This window comes from Hypanus sabinus, chromosome 29, assembly GCF_030144855.1.
Source record: "Hypanus sabinus isolate sHypSab1 chromosome 29, sHypSab1.hap1, whole genome shotgun sequence".
NCBI classification, from domain to species: domain Eukaryota; kingdom Metazoa; phylum Chordata; class Chondrichthyes; order Myliobatiformes; family Dasyatidae; genus Hypanus; species Hypanus sabinus.
The window spans coordinates 10,215,949-10,235,236 of NC_082734.1; the positions used below are offsets into that span (position 1 = coordinate 10,215,949).

At 43.2% G+C, this 19,288-nt stretch overlaps 1 protein-coding gene across 2 annotated transcripts in view; it reads left to right on the forward strand.

The window, feature by feature from the left end:
• Positions 1-2,903: 2,903 nt before the first annotated feature.
• The window catches only part of LOC132382963 (synaptogyrin-1-like), a 45,988-nt gene continuing 29,603 nt past the window's right edge, over positions 2,904-19,288 (forward strand). Inside the window, exon 1 of one of the 2 annotated variants that reach the window (XM_059953580.1) lies at positions 2,904-3,066. In XM_059953580.1, the coding sequence (XP_059809563.1) occupies positions 2,965-3,066 (102 nt within the window). In that variant the 5' untranslated portion in view covers positions 2,904-2,964. The remainder of the gene's footprint in view (positions 3,067-19,288) is intronic. The other variant, XM_059953579.1, reaches the window with a different exon arrangement.

Sequence of the window (19,288 nt, forward strand, 5' to 3'; positions counted from 1 at the left end):
AAACTTGAACCTGTTACATTTAAAACACACACACACATCCTCTCTCTCTTTATCTCTCCCCTCTTTCTCCCTCCCTTTCTTTCTCCCCCTCACTTTCTCTCCTATTACCCACCTTCTTTCTCTCCTTGATCTTTCACCCATTCTCTCTTTCCTGCCCCCTTCTCTCTTTCTCTCTCCTTTCCCTTCTATCTCCTTTCCCCCTCTCTTTCACTTTCTCTCTCTCACTCTCCTCTGTCTGTCTGTCTCTTTCACTCTCTTAATCACTAACTCTCTCTCTCCTTTCTCTGCCTCTCTCTCATTTACTTTCACTTTCTCTCACTCACTCACTCTCTTTCGAAGGTATAATGAATTGTTTTCGCTGTCTAACCTGAGAAATGGTTAGTTGCCTCCTATTGGGACAATTCCGCCTTTCTGCCCTAATGGACGTTTGGATTCCAGGTACCTAGGGTTTCTCACTGTGCAGTTGCAAATCCTCTCAGCTCTTAATCAGCACAACTATACCTTTGGTTCCACGCTGAAGATGGGAGCACAGAAATCTGGGCTGAGTCTCCCAAAGCGGTTACAAAGGAGCCCACGCAGAAAATGCTCGAGTAACTGAGCAGGTCAGACAGAGGAAAATAACCAGTCGATGTTTCAGGGCAAGACCCTTTCATCAAGAGTTGAAAGGAAGACGGAAGAAGCCATTCTTGCCCAAAATGTCGACTCTTTATTCCTCTCAATAGATGCTGCCAGACCTGCTGAGTTCCTGAGTTCCTCCAGCCTTTTGCATGTCTTATTCCAGATTTCCAGCATCTGCAGAATCTCTTGTGCTTACAGAGGAGAACAGCACCTTTCGATGTGCTGCTTTGACAGGAGTGATTAAATCGAAGACCTGCATGCTCTTGACAAAGAGATGGAAAGAATCCACCTATTTTTTTTGGGGGGGGGGAGATCAGTAAAGAGGGTATTTGAACCTCAGAAACACAAGAGATTCTGCAGACGCTGGAAATCCAGAACAACAGGTCAGTCAGCGTCTATGGAGATGAATAAAAGACGACATTTCACAGCGAGACTCTTCATCGGGACTGGAAAGGAAGGGGGGGGGTGGAGCCAGAAGAAGAAGGTGGTGGTGGGTGGTGGCGAAGGAGCACAAGCTGGAAGGTGATAGGCGAAGCCAGGTCGATGGAAAAGTTGAAGAAATCTGACAGGAGGGGAGAGTGGACCATGGGAGAAGGGGCACCAGGGGGACTTAACAGCAACTGAGGAGAAGAGAAGATGTAAGGAGGGGGCAGAGTGGGGAATTAAAGAAGAGGGAACAGGAAAGAGGAAAGTTAGCAGAGGGAAAGGGAAGGGAAGGGGAATAATTACTGGAATTTGGAGAAATTGATGTTCATGCCAACAGGTTGGAGGTTACTCGGAATGAATATGAGGTGTTGCTCCTCCAACCGGAGAGTGGCCTCGTTATGGCGGTAGAGGTGGTCATGGAGCAACATGTTGCAATGGGAATGGGGATTGGAATCAAAGTAGACGCCATTGAACCTCAATGCAGTTTCCAATAGTCAACATTACCAGAAAGGAACTTTTCCTTTACTCCGTCCCCAAGTTTGACTTACCCTTCCATCTCCTCCACTGCTGATTTAATCCCCACCTTTCCCTCAACGTTAATTTCTACTCCTCTCCCTCTGTGCAAGTGGGATCTTGCCCTATGCAAATTGTCTGCCAGGTCTCAAATGCAAATTCAAGTTTAATTATCATTCAAACGTAAGTACAGCCAAATGGAACAGCGTTCCACTGGGTCAAGGTGCAAAACACACGCAGCACATTTAAAATAGTGAGCAAAAAAAAAGCCACGCGAAAAAAAACCCCCACATATATATACTACAACGGTCACTGCCATTTAAAAAGCACTTCATTTGCTGTAAAGCACTTTGGGACATCAGAAAAATAACTTTATTTTTATTGGTAAATCTTTATTGGTCAATCTGTCATCACCACACGCTTGTGAGTATTAGAACAAGACTGAAAATTTATATTGATCCATTTCTTTTCTCTGGGTTTCTGCATCTCAGAGTAACACCAGCTATCACCTTGTGCCCAATATTTCTTTTGATTAATGAATATAATGGACTACTTATTTGTTGTTTATCAATTAACTTAATAATATATTTAAATATAATTTATTAATAAAAATAAATGTACTTATTATTATTTAAATTGCAAACGTTTTCAGGTACATTGGTTAACATACACTGAAATGTTAAATAGTGACTTATCACAAGTAAATTTTATTCCACGTTCTTATCTAGCTTGCTTAGTGATATTCTGAAATATTCACTCTATTTACACATATTAGAATATTATTCATCTTGATATTTCTTGCTTGTGTGTTCTCAATTTATTAAGCATAGATTGTAGTTTAACTCTATTTCCATTATTTAACATGAATTTTTAATATTAGGTTGTTTTGCATATAGAAAGATATTTTTATCAGATTTCAACGTACGATATAAAAATATACTCATAAAATTATTTTGCATTCATTTTTATTTTGAAGACTCAGTATTACCTCATATTCCATATAGGATCACTTCATATTTTGTCCTTTTAAAACGCAACAATATTATCATGCATAATACTTTACTGCTACAAGGATATTTAACAGGTGCAACAATTAAAAATATATTTGCATGATGCTTTAACAGGGGTATTACAATTTTAATACTTAATACATTGTGCCATATGAAATATCTTTAAAAATGTTTTGCAATTAAAGGCTTATGCTGTCGCATGTTATCCTTTATTTCGTGCTTCTGGGTTGAGGAGGTCTTTCGAATTCTGCTCGCGAATCGCCTTTCTCTCCCCCTCCCCTCCCGTCCCGCTCGTGCACTCCGGCTTGGTCCAGGCGGCTTCCGTGCCTGGGAGCGCGCGCCCCCGCCGGCGCCGGGCGCGTTCCCGGCGCTGGGAGAAGGAAGAGGCTGGAGGAAGATGGAGACCGCAGCAGCCTATGGAGCTGGCAAGGCTGGGGGAGCCTTTGACCCCGTCACGTTCATCAGGCAGCCTCAGACCATACTCCGGGCTGTCAGCTGGGTGAGTGGGGGGCCGAGCTGCCGGCAAGGGGTGGTGGTAGATGCACTGAAGGTGGGCTTAAGGGAGGAGGTTGGATTTTAATCAGTTAGGAGGACGGGTGGTGGGGATTTAAATTAGCCTGAGATGTGTGAAGTTAAACCAGACAGTGGCAAGGGGTTAAGTTAGACTTCTTGCAGGAGAAGGGGTTAATGCTGGTGGGGGTTGTGAAAATAGGTTTGTATTGGTTAGGTTGTGAGATGCGGGGGGTCAGTGATAACTAGTATTGTCAGCGTGACTGTGGGAGGGGCATTTAATACTGACTAGACTATGGGGAAGTCAACCTTGGTTAGACTGTGGGGAGGGGTTAATGCCAGCTGGACTGTGGGAGAGGAGGTGTTAACACTGTGGGGATGGGCGTTAAGGCTGGTTAGATTGTGGGACAGGTGTTAATGGCATTTAGTCTGTGGGGGATGTGTGGTTAATACCGGTCAGACTGTGGGAGATGTGGGGTTAACGCCCAGTCAGACTGCAGGAGACGTGGGGTTAACGCCGGCCTGACTGTAGGAGATGTGGAGTTAACACCTGGTCAGACTGTGGGTGATGTGTAGTGAACGTCCGGTCAGACTGTGGGTGATGTGGAGTGAACGTCCGGTCAGACTGTGGGTGATGTGAAGTTAACGTCCGATCAGACTGTGGGTGATGTGGGGTTAACGTCCGGTCAGTCTGTGGGTGATGTGGGGTTAACGTCCGGTCAGACTGTGGATGATGTGGAGTGAACATCCGGTCAGACTGTGGGTGATGTGGAGTGAACGTCCGGTCAGACTGTGGGTAATGTGGGGTTAACGCCGGCCAGACTGTGGGAGACATGGGGTTAATACCGGCCAGACTGCTGGTGATGTGGGGGTTAATGCTCGGCCAGATTGTGGGAAATGTGGGGTGTTAACCCCGGCCAGACTACAGGAGGAGGGGTGTTAACCCTGGCCAGACTGCAGGAGATAGAGTGGATTAACACCAGTTGTATTGTGGGAGACAGGGGGCGGGGGTTAACGCTGATTAGACAGTGGTGGCGCAGTGGTTAATGCTGCTTTAGATCTCTTGGGTTTAACACTGGTTCAATTTTTAGCAGAGTGAGTTAATGTAGGCTAGGAGAGCACGGTAGTTTAAGGCAGTATGGAGTGGTTTGACGGAGTGTGTTTAATAGTGGTTTAACACAGCGTGGACTGTGTTTAACAGTGGTTTAACACAGCGTGGACTGTGTTTAAGTGGTTTAACGCAGCGTGGACTGTGTTTAACAGTGGTTTAACGCAGCGTGGACTGTGTTTAACAGTGGTTTAACGCAGCGTGGACTGTGTTTAACAGTGGTTTAACGCAGCGTGGACTGTGTTTAACAGTGGTTTAACGCAGCGTGGACTGTGTTTAACAGTGGTTTAACGCAGCGTGGACTGTGTTTAACAGTGGTTTAACGCAGCGTGGACTGTGTTTAACAGTGGTTTAACGCAGCGTGGACTGTGTTTAACAGTGGTTTAACGCAGCGTGGACTGTGTTTAACAGTGGTTTAACGCAGCGTGGACTGTGTTTAACAGTGGTTTAACGCAGCGTGGACTGTGTTTAACAGTGGTTTAACGCAGCGTGGACTGTGTTTAACAGTGGTTTAACGCAGCGTGGACTGTGTTTAACAGTGGTTTAACGCAGCGTGGACTGTGTTTAACAGTGGTTTAACGCAGCGTGGACTGTGTTTAACAGTGGTTTAACGCAGCGTGGACTGTGTTTAACAGTGGTTTAACGCAGCGTGGACTGTGTTTAACAGTGGTTTAACGCAGCGTGGACTGTGTTTAACAGTGGTTTAACGCAGCGTGGACTGTGTTTAACAGTGGTTTAACGCAGCGTGGACTGTGTTTAACAGTGGTTTAACGCAGCGTGGACTGTGTTTAACAGTGGTTTAACGCAGCGTGGACTGTGTTTAACAGTGGTTTAACGCAGCGTGGACTGTGTTTAACAGTGGTTTAACGCAGCGTGGACTGTGTTTAACAGTGGTTTAACGCAGCGTGGACTGTGTTTAACAGTGGTTTAACGCAGCGTGGACTGTGTTTAACAGTGGTTTAACGCAGCGTGGACTGTGTTTAACAGTGGTTTAACGCAGCGTGGACTGTGTTTAACAGTGGTTTAACGCAGCGTGGACTGTGTTTAACAGTGGTTTAACGCAGCGTGGACTGTGTTTAACAGTGGTTTAACGCAGCGTGGACTGTGTTTAACAGTGGTTTAACGCAGCGTGGACTGTGTTTAACAGTGGTTTAACGCAGCGTGGACTGTCTTTAACAGTGGTTTAACGCAGCGTGGACTGTGTTTAACAGTGGTTTAACGCAGCGTGGACTGTGTTTAACAGTGGGTTAACGCAGCGTGGACTGTCTTTAACAGTGGGTTAACGCAGCGTGGACTGTCTTTAACAGTGGGTTAACGCAGCGTGGACTGTGTTTAACAGTGGGTTAACGCAGCGTGGACTGTTTAACAGTGGGTTAACGCAGCGTGGACTGTTTAACAGTGGGTTAAGGCCGTGTGGACTGTGTTTAACAGTGGGTTAACGCCGTGTGGACTGTGTTTAACAGTGGCTGAGGGAAAAGCTTTAATGTAGGCCAGGATTGGGGTTGAGGGTTGTTGGGTTGACGTGGCTGGAAGAGGAGGGTGGTGAGGAAGTGAAAAATGAGCTGATCCAGGCTGGAGTGCCTATTGAGGAGTGGAGGTTAATGTAGACCAAGAGGCAGGGGAGAGGTTTAAACGGTGCTTAAACACTGCCTCCTGGAGCAAAGTTAACTGAGTTTGACTTGTAGGGGGGGAGAAGATCAGGAAGAGCAGCCGCCATAACTTGGGTGGGCCAGAGCGGAGAAGGCTGTGATACGGGAGCTGGTTCAGGCTGGGTGCATGTGAGTCCTGGAATGGCGAGATAGGGAGAGATTGAGCAAAGTCACCGCTCACTGAAACAAGATAAGATGCTAGTGTGACATCAGAGTTGTTCAAAGCACCCTAATAATTTGATGTGTGTTAATTAGGAACCAATACATGCCTCATGTGCCTTTCCCCATGTGTGCTAATGCATGTTACACCAGTTGAAATCTGCTGGATTGCAATTATCTCAGGTTGGTTACCCTTGCTTATGAGGTATTACCATTTCTGATCTTGACTACATTAATAATAATAACTTATTTATAGAGAACTCTTCATACAGAATCACCAGCGTATGTCGTGAAATTGGTTAACTTTACGGCAGCAGTACACTGATAAAAAAAATAGAGGGAAAAAACTGAGTTACAGTAAATATATATGTCTATTAAATTGTTAAATTAAAATACGTAGAGCAAAAACAGAAATAAAAAAAGTAGTGGGGTAGTGTTCACGGAGTCAGTATCTGTTCAGAAATCGTGTGGCAGGGGGAAGAAGCTGTTCCTGAATCGCTGAGGGTGTGTCTTCAGGCTTCTGTACCTCCTTCCTGATGGTGGCAGTGTGAAGAGGGCAGGTCGTGGGTGGTGGGGATCCTTAATTATGGATGCGGCCTCCCTAAGGCACAGCTTCACGAAGATGTCCTGGATACTACGGAGGGGCTGGTACCCACAGTAGAGCAGATTATTTCAATCCTGTGGCAATGCCCACCCACCACCACCCCAGACGGTGATGCAGCCAGTCAGAATGCTCTCCATGGTACAGGCCACTGTAGTTCTTTTACAATGGGATATAGTGCAAACATGAAATTTTATAAGTCAAGTTCATTGTCATTTAACAAGATACATGTATATAACATTTATAGCCATATAACATATGTAACATACATATATAGAAACGAGACACCATTTCTCTGAACCAGGGTGTGAAGGACAGTAGTACACATAACACACATTACACAGGATAACTTGTGAAAGTTCAGATAAAATCGACAGATGAATCACACAAAACTAACAAGCTAAAGTGCATAAGGTAAATATTAGTCCCGATGAAGGGTCTCAGCACAAGACGTCGACTGTTTATTCTTTTCCAGAGATGCTGTCTGACCCACTGAGTTCCTCCAGCAATATGTGTGCATTGCCTAAGTTAAATATTGTAAGGTACGGAGCAGATTAACCAGTGCCACTTTGAATATAATGCAGCAGGGAGGTCAGAAGCCCAGTGGCCTGAGGGAAGAAGCTTTTTCATCCTGGCCGTTCTTGGCTTAATGCATCAGAATCTCCTTCCTGATGGTAGAAAGTCAAAGAGGATGCTGGATGGATGGGTGGGATCCTTAATGTCATGAAATTTGTTATAACAATGAGAAGAGGACATGTCCTGAGTGGTGGGGTCCTTAATGTCAGACACTGCCTTTTTGAGGCATCGTTCCTTGAATGTTCCCATGATGGAGCTGACTAATTTTACATTTCTCTGCTGTGCAGCAGCCCCACCTCCATACCAGACGGTGATTCAGCCAGTTAGAATGGTCTTCACGGTACATCTGTAGAAATTTGCAAGTTAAAAGCAAGGTTAAATAAATAGGTTTTGAGCTGGTGTTTAAAAGTGTCAAGTGAGTCTGCATCAAGGTATTGAATTCCACACTTTAGGAACGTTGTTCAAAAAAGCTGACGTGCCAATTATCTTTTATGGGAGATTGTTTGAATTTAAGAGACCGGTGGAAGAAGACCTGGGAGTTTGAGCAGGATTAAAAAAAAGATTATAAAATATAATTGAGTTCAGTGGGTGTTTTTGTTTTAAATCATCCCCTCCGTTCTTTAGAATCCTGTGGGATCTCTGGAATATTGATAGTATTTGATACCTCGAATGCGTGGGAAGGGGACTGAACCCTAAATGAGGTAATTCTGGTCACTGTTATTTATTATAGCCCATGATGAAGGTGTGCCAGCAGTTAACAAAAATATATTCACTTTTTTTAAGAATTGAAATTGAGCTGGCAAGAAATCATTTTATTGAGATACAGCGCAGAATAGGCCTTCTCGGCCTTTTCAGCCGCACTGCCCAACAGCCCCCGATTTAACCCTAGTGTTACGAACCTCGTAACTGGGTCACTTACCAGCAAAGATAGAGAGGTCCGTTGAAGTCTGATGGTACTATTTTAACAGTATTTATTGATAAAAATACACAAAATAATATCAATGCAAACATACAGATATTATACTTCGTCAATACTAAATCTACAATCACGGGTATAATAATAATCAATAAGAAATAGCTCTATCATTGTCTGGGGGATAATGTCCGATGGAAATATAAAAGTCACTGTTAGTTCATTCAAGCTGCAGCATTTTGGTTTGAGAGAAAGACGGGTTAAAACTTGCCCAGTCCTTTTATGATGCCAATCCTTCGAGAGTCGTTGGGAGTTGGTTTCCCCGTTGTTAGCTAAAAGCCGTTCTTCTGTGGTAAAAGCCACCGGTTCTGGGGCAAATGGAACCGAACGCACGTGGCCTCCTCCCACCAGCTTCCGCTATTACGGGATCGCTAGCGTTTCTTCTGGTGCATCTGAGGGGCTGTTCCCACAGACCCTCTCTTATCCTGACTCACAAGGTCTCAGATGTCAATCCGGTTGGGGTGATGCAATCCCTCCCTCAACCAGCCCACTTTGCCTGAGGGCTTCCACATAGCACAGTATTGTAATACACAAGTCCTTCTCCAAGAGACAATGGCCGTGTCCCGTAGCTTTATATCGCCCGGGGGGGGGGGGGGGGGGTCAAGACATTCCGCACGTCTCTTTCTCATTTCCTGGGTCTCCTGATCCTAATCAATAGTGATCCTGCGATTCTCAAAAAGGAGGGGGCTGCAGGCGTAACACTAGCCCAATCACAGGACAATTTATTTGTTTTTTAACAATGACCAGTTAACCTACTCAGTCCGTCTTTAGACTGGGGGAGGAAACCGGAGCTCCCGAGAAAAACCCACACAATTCCACGGGGAGAAAGTACGAACTCCTTACAGAGGACGTCAGTGTTGAACTCTGAATTCCGATGCCATGTGCCGTAATAGTGTCACGCTAACCACTATGCTACCTTAAGTGTCCACTATCCAAATATGAATTGTTGGATTTTTTTAAAACTTCCACTAAGTTCAAAGTTCAAATTGCACACACCGAAGTGTGTGTACTTTATATACCACCTCAAGATTTATCTCCTTATACAAAGAAACCCATTAAATCACAAGAAGGCCATCAATCATGTGTGGTGATTTCTTTTGAACTTATAGTCCTTTAACATCTTTGGACTATTTTTACTGTGCCCATGGTCTTTTTTTTAATCAATTATGCTATTGTTTGTACTGTTGTAACTATATGTTGTGACTATGTGGTTTTGTGCAGGTTTTGTAGCTTTAGTTTTTGGTCTTGTTTTGTCTGGTGGATTTGGAGCTCCTTTCTGGGGAACGCGCTAAGAAGTTAGAGTGATATTAATACGCAGCAGCCTCTCCGGACTCTGGATTAGGGATTGCCAAACGATATGTGGATTTTCTGGTATAGTCTGTTTTGTCATATGTTTTTGTGATATCATTCTGGAGGAACGTTGTCTCATTTTTTAACTGCATTGCGTTTGTGGTTTCTAAATGACAATAAACTGAATCTGAATCAGCCAATGTGCAGTTAAAAAAAATGAATTGTCCAAACAATAACAGTAAGCAAATAGCATTTGGAACTCGAGTTCACGAAAGTGAGTCCACAGCCAATTCAAGAGTACATTAGTTGCAGGCCACAGCCTCAGTTCAGTGCAGAGATGAGTAAACCCCAAGGACCAGTGAGCTGAAACAACAGTGTGTGTCTCACCTTGAATTTTTTTTTAAAAGCAGAGTTATAAAAATAAAACATGGAAATAAGGAATTGATGTTGCGAATTGATCATGATCTTACTGGTTGGTGGAATTGGCTCAGGGAGATTAAATGGCCTACTCCTGACCCTAATTCACACATTTGTATTTGTTGGAGGATAAGGGGTGACTTGATTGAGGTGTACAAAATGATAGACCAAGTGAACTGCCAAAGACATCTTCCAGGGTGGAAAGGACTAATACAAAAGGGGACATAATTATAAGGTGATTGGAGGAAAGTATGGGGGATGTTGGAGTTAAGTTCTTTACAGAGAGTGGTTGGTCTGTGGAACACCCTGCCAAGGGTGGTAGAAGCAAATACATTGAGGGCATTTAAGAATCTCTTAAATAGGCATGTGGATGATAGAAAAATGGAGGGTTATGTAGGAGAGAATGGTGAGATTGATCTTAGGATAGGTTAAAAGGTTGGCACCACATCATGGGCTGAAGGGGCTGTACTGTGTTGTAATGTTTGATGTAACAGGTGAACTGAGGAAGGAATCCCCAAAATAAGTGCCTTCCCAACTAAATGAAAACATTATTGCCTTGAGAAACTCCCTAGTCCCCAGGGCTCGCTAAGCTACACTCAACAGACTCTCTCGTTCTAATCACTCCTTGGGTTGAGTGGAGTTCCTTCTTCCTCATGAGGGAGGGACCCAGTGCATGGCTGGAGATGTGATGTGGTCAGCGAGACAGATCTCTGGTCAGCAGTGCAGGATATGGGTTGGCAGGCATGCAATCTGATCTGTGGCAAAAGGTAAATAGGGTGTGCATCTTGAGTGGGGAGATGAGTCATTTTAATGGGGAGCTGCTATAGTGATTTGGATGTAATTTCATGTCCTTGTCTTGGAAGCATGGTTTTTTCAGTTGCATGTTTACCAAGATACAGTGAAAAGCTTGTCTTGTGTACTGTTCCATAAAACATGGGCCCTATGCAGCCTGTTCTGCCATTTGACCATAGCTGCCATGGCTGATTTATTCTCCCTCTCAACATCATTCTTCTGCCTTCTCCTGTAATCTTTGACACTCTTACTAATTAACACTTGTCACATCCATCTTAAATACTGATGCCCCCCCCCCCCCCCCCCGCTTTTCAAACGTTTGCTTTACGGCAGCCTGCTGTTACGGAAGACCTACATTAGTACCTGTTCCTGCTAACCAAAGAGGATTTTTGCTTTTACAAAGAAAAAACGCCCACTTTATACGTGTGTTTACCCCACAAAGACTACTGTGAAGCCTTGTGGGGGCAGTTGTGTGCGCATGCGTGAACGTGCGTCCACGTGTACGTATGCGTGTACGAACCGATTTTTTTTTCTCCAAGTCGATTTTGGCTCGCTGTCTTCCCAATTTTGATACGTGAAACTACACCGTATATACAATATTTCTACTTTATATAGGCTGTATATTTATCATATCATTCCTGCTTTTTCTATATGTTTGTGTTATTTTAGGTTTTATGTGTTATTTGGTAGGTTATTTTTTGGGTCTGGGAATGCTCAAAAATTTTTCCCATATAAATTAATGGTAATTGCTTCTTCATTTTACGACATTTCTGCTTACAAACTGTTTCATAGGAATGCTCTACCTTCAGATAGCGGGGGGAAACCTGTATGTCCAATATCTTGGCTTCTACAGCCATCTGCAGAAATGAATGCCACATATTTACCACCATTTGACTAAAGAAATACCTCTCAACTCTGTTATAAAGGGACGTACTTCTATTCTGCGACTGTCCTCTGGGTCCTAGTCTCTCCCACTGTTGGCAATGTCTTATCCATGTCTCTTTCGTTTCTTTTTCTCTCTGCGCATTAGGTGTTTGTCGGTCTTTTTTAGTGGGATCTTTTGGGTTTCTTTGTTTTGTGGCTGCCTGTAAGGAGATGAATCTCAAGGTTGTATAATATATACATGCTTTGATAATAATTGTACTTTAAACTTCAAACTTTGAGTAGGATTACTAAATGGGACCCGGTGGGCCAAATAGCCTAATTCTGCTTATGAATAGGAGGACAATAAGATGAGGTTCATGTAAGTGGATCTTTGAGGGTCAGCGTAGACCAAAGGGTCTGTTTCTGAACTTATGACCCTATGGTCAAATCTTCTACAAAGTTTTTATATTCTGTGCTTTCACCTGTTTTTTTTTCTCCTAGTTTTTTGCGAGAGAGGTGGGGTTGGTGGTCCATGATCTTGTTCCATTTTGTGTGGGGGGGGTGGGGAAGTTTGGGGGATTGATAATCATGTTGCCTTTCTGTGTGTGTGGGGGGCTATTGGGGTTTAATGCCTCCATGGGTCTTCTTTGTTTGTGGCTATCTGGAGAAGACAAATCTCAAATATGTGTACTGTATACGTACTTTGACAATAAGTGAAACTTTGCACCTTTGAAGCTTTGAAGTGGGTATCGGGTGAGGAGGGGCACAACACATTCACAGTAGAGATCACGGTGCAGGTTGAACTCCAAGGAGAGTGGGAGAAATGGGAAGTAGAAGTTCAGTTAAACATTGGTTTAGTTCCAGAAATGTAAATCATATGGCCATATTCCAGGAATATGTAAAGGAAACATATTGATATTCCCATCAAAATTAAAGGGATAAATGTGTTACAAGTGAATAAATTGTAAGTAGGTTGTGATTGATGCAATGTGATGCATAATTTTTTATCTTTGCACTGAGTTTAAAAGTCTATTATACTCAGTGGCCACCTTATTAGATAAGGTGTAGGTTCATGGTGTTCTGCTTCTATCCACTTCAAGGTTAGACATCTGTGCTTTCAGAGATGCTCCTCTGCACACCACTGTTGTAACACATGGTTATTTTTGTCACCTTTCTGTCAGCTTGAACCAGTCTATCCATTCTCCTCTGACCTCCCTCGGGGTTTTCACCCACAGAACTGACACTCACTGGATGTATTTATGTTTTTCGCACCATTCTTTGTAAACCCTAGAGTAGGGGTTCCCAACCTTTCAATGCCATGGACCCCTACCATTAACCAAGGGGTCTGTGGACCCCAAGTTGGGAACCCCTGCTCTAGAGACTGTTGTGCATGAAAATTCCAGGATATCAGTTTCTGAGAAGCTTAAACCACCCTGTCTGCCACCCAAAATCATTCCACGGTCAAAGTCACATAGATCACATTTCTTCCTCATTCTGATGTTTGGTCTGAACAACAATTGAACCTCTTGACCATGTCTATAAGCTTTTATGCAATGAGTTGCCGCTACATGATTGGTTGATTAGATATTTGCATTACGAGCAGGTGTACTTAATAAAGTGGCCACTGAGTGTATATTTATATAAAAAAGGAATTCTAACATTGTTTCCTAGATCTGAATTATTGTACTTCAGATTCAGTCATTCAGCCAGGAGATGTGAATGTTAATTGAGTCTTGGTTATAGTTTAGAGTGAATTTCTTCTTCCATTGTCTTTGTCAAAGGAACAAATGTAAGATATAAAGTTATCACACAGTAGGGATGATGACAAAGAAGGTGCAGATCTTTATCTTTATGGCTCTAAGATGATGGTTTTAGCTCTGTGGAGAGGATGGATAAAACTGCTGTCCAAAGAGCAGAAAAGGTCAGTAGATTTACTACTGATACACAAAATGTTTTGTTGGAGTAAGTAAAATGATTCAGAGTCGGGTTAATATCACCGGCATATGTCATGAAATTTGTTGTTTTGTGGCAGCAGTACTTGGTATTACATAATAAAACAGTAAATTACAAAAAAGTATATATAAAATATAGCTTTAGTGCAAAAGTAGAAGGAAAAATACTGAGGAAATATCCATGGATTCATTGTCCATCCTGAAATCTGATGGCGAAGCTGAAGAAGCTGTTCCTAAAACTTTGAGTGTGTGCCTTAGGACTCCTGGACCTCTTCCTTGATGGTAGCAATGAGAAGAGGGCATGTCCTGGGTGAAGGGGTTCCATAATGCATGCCAAAATTGCAATAGTCATGGGGAACTTCAATATGCAGGTAGATTGGGAAAATCAGGTTGGTGTTGGGTTCCAGGAAGAGAGCCTAAGAGATGGCTTTTTAGAACGGCTCGTTGTTGAGCCCACTAGAGGATTGGGTGTTGTGCAATGAATCAGAATTGATTAGAGAGCTTAAGGTAGAATAACCCGTAGGGAGAAAGTGATCATGGTTTGATTAAATTCACCCTGAAATCTGAGAAGGAGAAGCTAGAGTCAGATGTGTCAGTATTACAGTGGAGTAAAGGGAATTACAGAGGTATGAGTTGGCCAGTATTGATTGGAAAAGGACACTGACAAGGATGACGGCAGAGCAGCAATGGCTGGAATTTCTGGAAGCAATTCTGAAGGCACAGGGTATATACATCCCAAAAAGGGAAAGGTATTCTGAACGAAAGATGACACAACAATGGCCAACAAGAGAAATCAAAGCTGACATAAAAATCAAAGAGAGGGCATATAATAGAACAAAAATTAGTGGGAAAGTTGGAGGATTGGGAAGGTTTTAAAAATCAACAGAAGGAAATTTTAAAAAAGCCATTAAGAAGATAAAGTTTCTTCAGGTACATAAAGTGTTAGAGAGAGGTGAGAGTGGATATCAGACTGCTGGAAAACGATGCTGGAGAGGTAGTAATGGAGGACAATGAAATGGCAAATGAACTGAAAAAGTACTTTGCGTCAGTCTTCACTGTGGAAGGCACTAGTAATATAGTGGAAGTCCCAGGTGTCAGGGGTCATGAAGTGTGTGAAGTTACCATAATTAGAGAGAAGGTTCTTGGGAAACTGAAAGGTCTGAAAGTAGATTGGTTACCTGGACCTGATTGTGTACACCCCAGGATTCTGATAGTGGTGGCTCAAGAGAAAATGGAGGCATTAATGATTTTTCAAGAATCACTAGATTCTGGAATAGTTCCGGAAGACTGAAAATTGCAAATGTCATGCCACTCTTTAAGAAGGGAGAGAGGCAGAAGAAAGGAAACTAGGCCAGTTAGTCTGACCTCAGTGATTGGGAAAATGTTGGAGTCAATTATCAAGGATGAGGCCTTGGTACTTGGAGGCACATGATAAAATAGGCCATAGTCAGCGTGGTTTGTTCAAGGGAAAATCTTGCCTGAGAAATCAGTTGGAATTCTTTGGAGAAGTAACAAGCAGGATAGACAAAGGAGAATCAGTTGATGTTGTGTACTTGGATTTTCCAAAGGCCTTTGACAAGGTGCCACATGTGAGGCTGCTTAACAAGCCAAAAGCCCCACTGTATAAGAGTTCTAGCATGGATAAAGCAGTGGCTGATTGGCACCAGGCAAAGAGTGGAAATAAAGGGAGTTTTTTCTGGTTTGCTGCCGGTGACCCAGAGGGAGTCTGTGTTGGGACCGATTCTTTTTATGTTATATCTCAATAATTTAGATGATGGAAGGGATGGCTTTGTTGCAAAGTTTGCAGACGATATGAAGATAGGTGGAGGGGCAGATAGTTTTGAATAGAGAGGCTACGAAAGGACTTAGATTAAGAGAATGGGCAAAGAAATGGTAGATGAAATATGGCGTTGGGAAGTGTGTGGCCATGCACTTTGGTAGAAGAAATGAAAGGGTTGACTATTTCTAAATGACAAAAAAATGCAAAAAACTGAGGCACAAAGGGACTTGGGAGTCCTTGTGCAGGATTCCCTAAAGGTTAATTTGCAGGTTGAGTCGGTGGTGAGGAAGGCAAATGCAATATTAGCATTCATTTCAAGATGACTAGAATATAAAAGCAAGGATGTAATGTTGAGACTTCATAAAACACTGGTGAGGCCTCACTTGAAGTATTGTGAGCAGTTTTGGGCCCCTTAGAAGGGATGTGCTGACACTGGAGAGGGTTTAAAGGAGGTTCACGAAAATGATTCTAGGATTGAATGGCTTGCCATATGAAGAGCGTTTGATGACTCTGGGCCGGTATTCACTAAAATTCAGAAAAATGAGGAGTGATGTCATTGAAACCTGTCGAATAGTGAAAGGCCTTAACAGGTTGGATGTGGAGAGGATGTTCCCAATGGCGGGAGAGTCTATGGCCAGAGGATACCATCTCAGAATAGACAGGTGCCCTTTTAGAATGGAGATGAGGAGGAATCTTTTAGCCAGAGAGTGGTGAATCTGAAATTAGTTGCCACGGTGGCTGTGGCCAAGTCTTGATGTATATTTAAGGCAGAGGTTGATTCTTGATTGGTCAGGGCATGAAAGGATACAGGGAGGTGGCAGGAGATTGGAGCTGAGAGGAAAATTGGATCAGCCAAGATGTGGAGTCTGCTCCACATGGTGACTCGATGGGCCAATGGCCTAATTCTGATCCTATACATTATAGTCTTGTGATCTTAACGATGGATGCTTCCTTGATGCATTTTGAAGGTGTCCTGGATGCCGGGGAGGCTAGTGCCTGGGGTGAAGCTGGCTGAATTTATGATTTTCTGCAGCTTTTTCCAATTCTGTGCAGTGGTCACTCCATATCAGACAGTAATGCAACCAGTTATGATGCTCTTCACGGTACATCTGTAGAAATTTGCAAGTGTCATTGCTGGCACACCAATTCTCCTCAAACTCCTAATACAATATTGCCACTGTCTTGTCTTGTTTGTAACTGCATTAATATGTTGGACCCGGGATAGATCCTCAGAGACATTAAAAACCGGGACTTGAAACTGCTCACCCTTTCCATTTCTGATCCCTCGATAAGGACTGATATTCATTCCCTCGAATTCCCCTTCCTGAAGTCCACAACTGATGTTGAGTGTCAGGTTGTTGCTGTGACACCACTCAACCAGCTGATCTGTCTCACTCCCGTACGCCTCCTCGTCACCAGCTGAAACTCTGCCAACAATAGCTTAGCTGCCAAAAGGGTTGTTGACCAGAGGGAACAGAGCTGTAATGATTGGCATTTGGAAAGTGATGACATTTGGAATCAATTTTTTACAGAGCAAGTTAGACCAGGACGACCTGCCTGTGTAACACGTGAACGTTGATTCAGTCGAAACTTTCAAAAAAGAATTGGAATTGTGAAGATGAATTATGGGAAAAGAGTGAGGTAGTGGGAATGAGTGAAACAGCATGAGGAATGTGGCTGAATGGCCTCCTGTGCTGCTAAATCATCCTGTGAAATTCAGAAGGGGTTCTGGAATTAAACTAACACTTCCCCTCATAATATACGTGTCCTTAATCGATTGCTGCACATGGCCGCAAAGGCCAAGTAATTGAGAATGTTTAAAGTGGAGCTTGACAGGTTCTTGATTCGTAAGGGTGTCGAAGTTTATGGGGAAAAGGCAGGAAACAGATTGAGAGGGATAATAAATCAGGGGTGATTTTTTTGCAGTTCGTTTCATTTGTTTTTCTCTGTGGTGGGGGTGGTGTTTGATGCTTCTGTTGGCATTGCATGATGTTTTTCATGTGTGGGGGGGGGGGTTGATGATCATTTTGCCGTTTGGCATGATTTTGTTAGTTTTCTTTCGTGCAGGGGGGGCTTGATGTTTCCTTTGAATGATTCCATAGTTTTCTTTGCTCTCTGGAGAAGATGAATCTCAGAGTTGTATACTGCATTCATACTTTGATAATAAATGAACCTTTGGACCTTTGAATGGCAGAGCAGTTTGATGGGCCAAGTGGCTCAATTCTGCTCCTATGCCTTATGGTTTAATTGAACTTTAACACGGTTAACTTATTGTAGAACCGCCTGAGTGACTGAATGAATTCTCAACAACACAAATTATGCCAGTACTGATTGTTATTTAGGAGTGACTGCTCACAGAAGGAAAAACTCTGCAGAGATTGAGTGGTAAATGATCAACATCGTCAGGTTGGCCCTTACGTCCCAACACCCAAGATAGGTGGAGCATCAACTGAATCCTTCCCATAACTGACCTCCCCTCCTCCCTCCTATAATCAGATGCCCCCTTGAGATAGCCAAGAATGGAAAGACTCTACCCAGGCTCAAGAAAACAAATGTATAACTGTGGAGTTCCTCGCCTTCTGTCCTGTCATTGAAGGGGGGATATCTCAATAGCAAAATGTCAAGCACATAATTGAATGGTGCGACTACTGTCCCATTCAGGCACCAACCAGAATTGGGTTTGGATGAGCCGATTCAGGCAAAATTCCAGACCACAACTCATGAAGTTCACCACACTGCCAATTGGCAATGGGATTTCCTCCCCACATCACAACTGAGTGATGACGTCTATTCAGCTGATAAGGCTTTTTCCGCTGTGGTTGGGTGGGACTACAACTAGAGGTCATGGCTTAAGGGTGAAAGGTGAGAAGGTTGAGAGGAACATAAGGAAACTATTTCACTCAGAGGATGGTGAGAGTGTGAAATGACCTGCCAGCACAAGTGGTGCACGTGAACCCGATTTCAAAGTTTGGAAATGTACATGGATAGTAGGGTTAGGAGGGTTATGGTCCCGGTGCAGGTCGACGGGAGTAGGCAGTTTAAATGGATTTGCATGGACTAGATGGGCCAAAGGGCCTGTTTCAGTGCTGTACCTCTTTGCGACTCTGTGACCAAGCATTCAGAGGACACACCACAATCAACAGCGCAGTGACCATGTCCCCTCGCATGGTGACGAAATGTTTGCAAGTGGATTGCCAAGATCGGAAAACAGCTCAACCAAGAATCAGGTTTATAATCACTAACATAATGTCGTGAGATTTGTTGTTTTGCAGCAGCAGTACAGTAAATTTTATTTATTGTATAAACATAACATACTATAAATTATAGTAAGAATATGTATAAAAACGATAAATAAGTAGTGCAAAAAGAGAACAAAAATGGTGAGGTAGTGTTCATGGATTCATTGCCCGTTCAGAAATCTGATGGCAGAGGAGAAGAAGCTGTACCTAAAAAGTCCCTTGCAAAGGGGAATTCTAGCTGTCAACACACCAATAACACATTGAGGAGTTCCCTACTCTCTATGAGAAACAACAGCGTTGCAGTGGCTCTTGGCTGAAGCCAGTATTGATTGGTGCTCCCAAAACAGGAGTCGTCTTCATGACCTTTTGATTTTATTTTAAACCTGCTATTGGTCTGCTCTTGGCTAAGTAGACTCAAGTTCTTTGTCCTATCTGTGACCATACAAGAAGAGATTGCCAGCCTCATTTCTACACATCCCTTGGTTCCTTCCTCCACATGTCTACTCAATTTCTCAATTGCACCATTGATCAATATCTCTGCGTAACTGTCCCATCAGTCAGCCCCCTCGCGGATGAAAATCAGAGAACTGCAAAAGCTGGAAATATGGGACAGAAGTGAAAAGTGCTGGAAAAACTTAGCAGATCAGGCAGCATCTGTGGAAAGAAAAACAGGTGACAGTTCAGTGACACACACTAAACACTGAGGGGACCCAGCATGTTGTGTTTGTTGCTCAAAATTTCCAGCATCTTCAGAATTTATTGTATCTCTATTAAAGTTTCAGTTCCAAGGCTCAGCGGGTGGAAATATTAT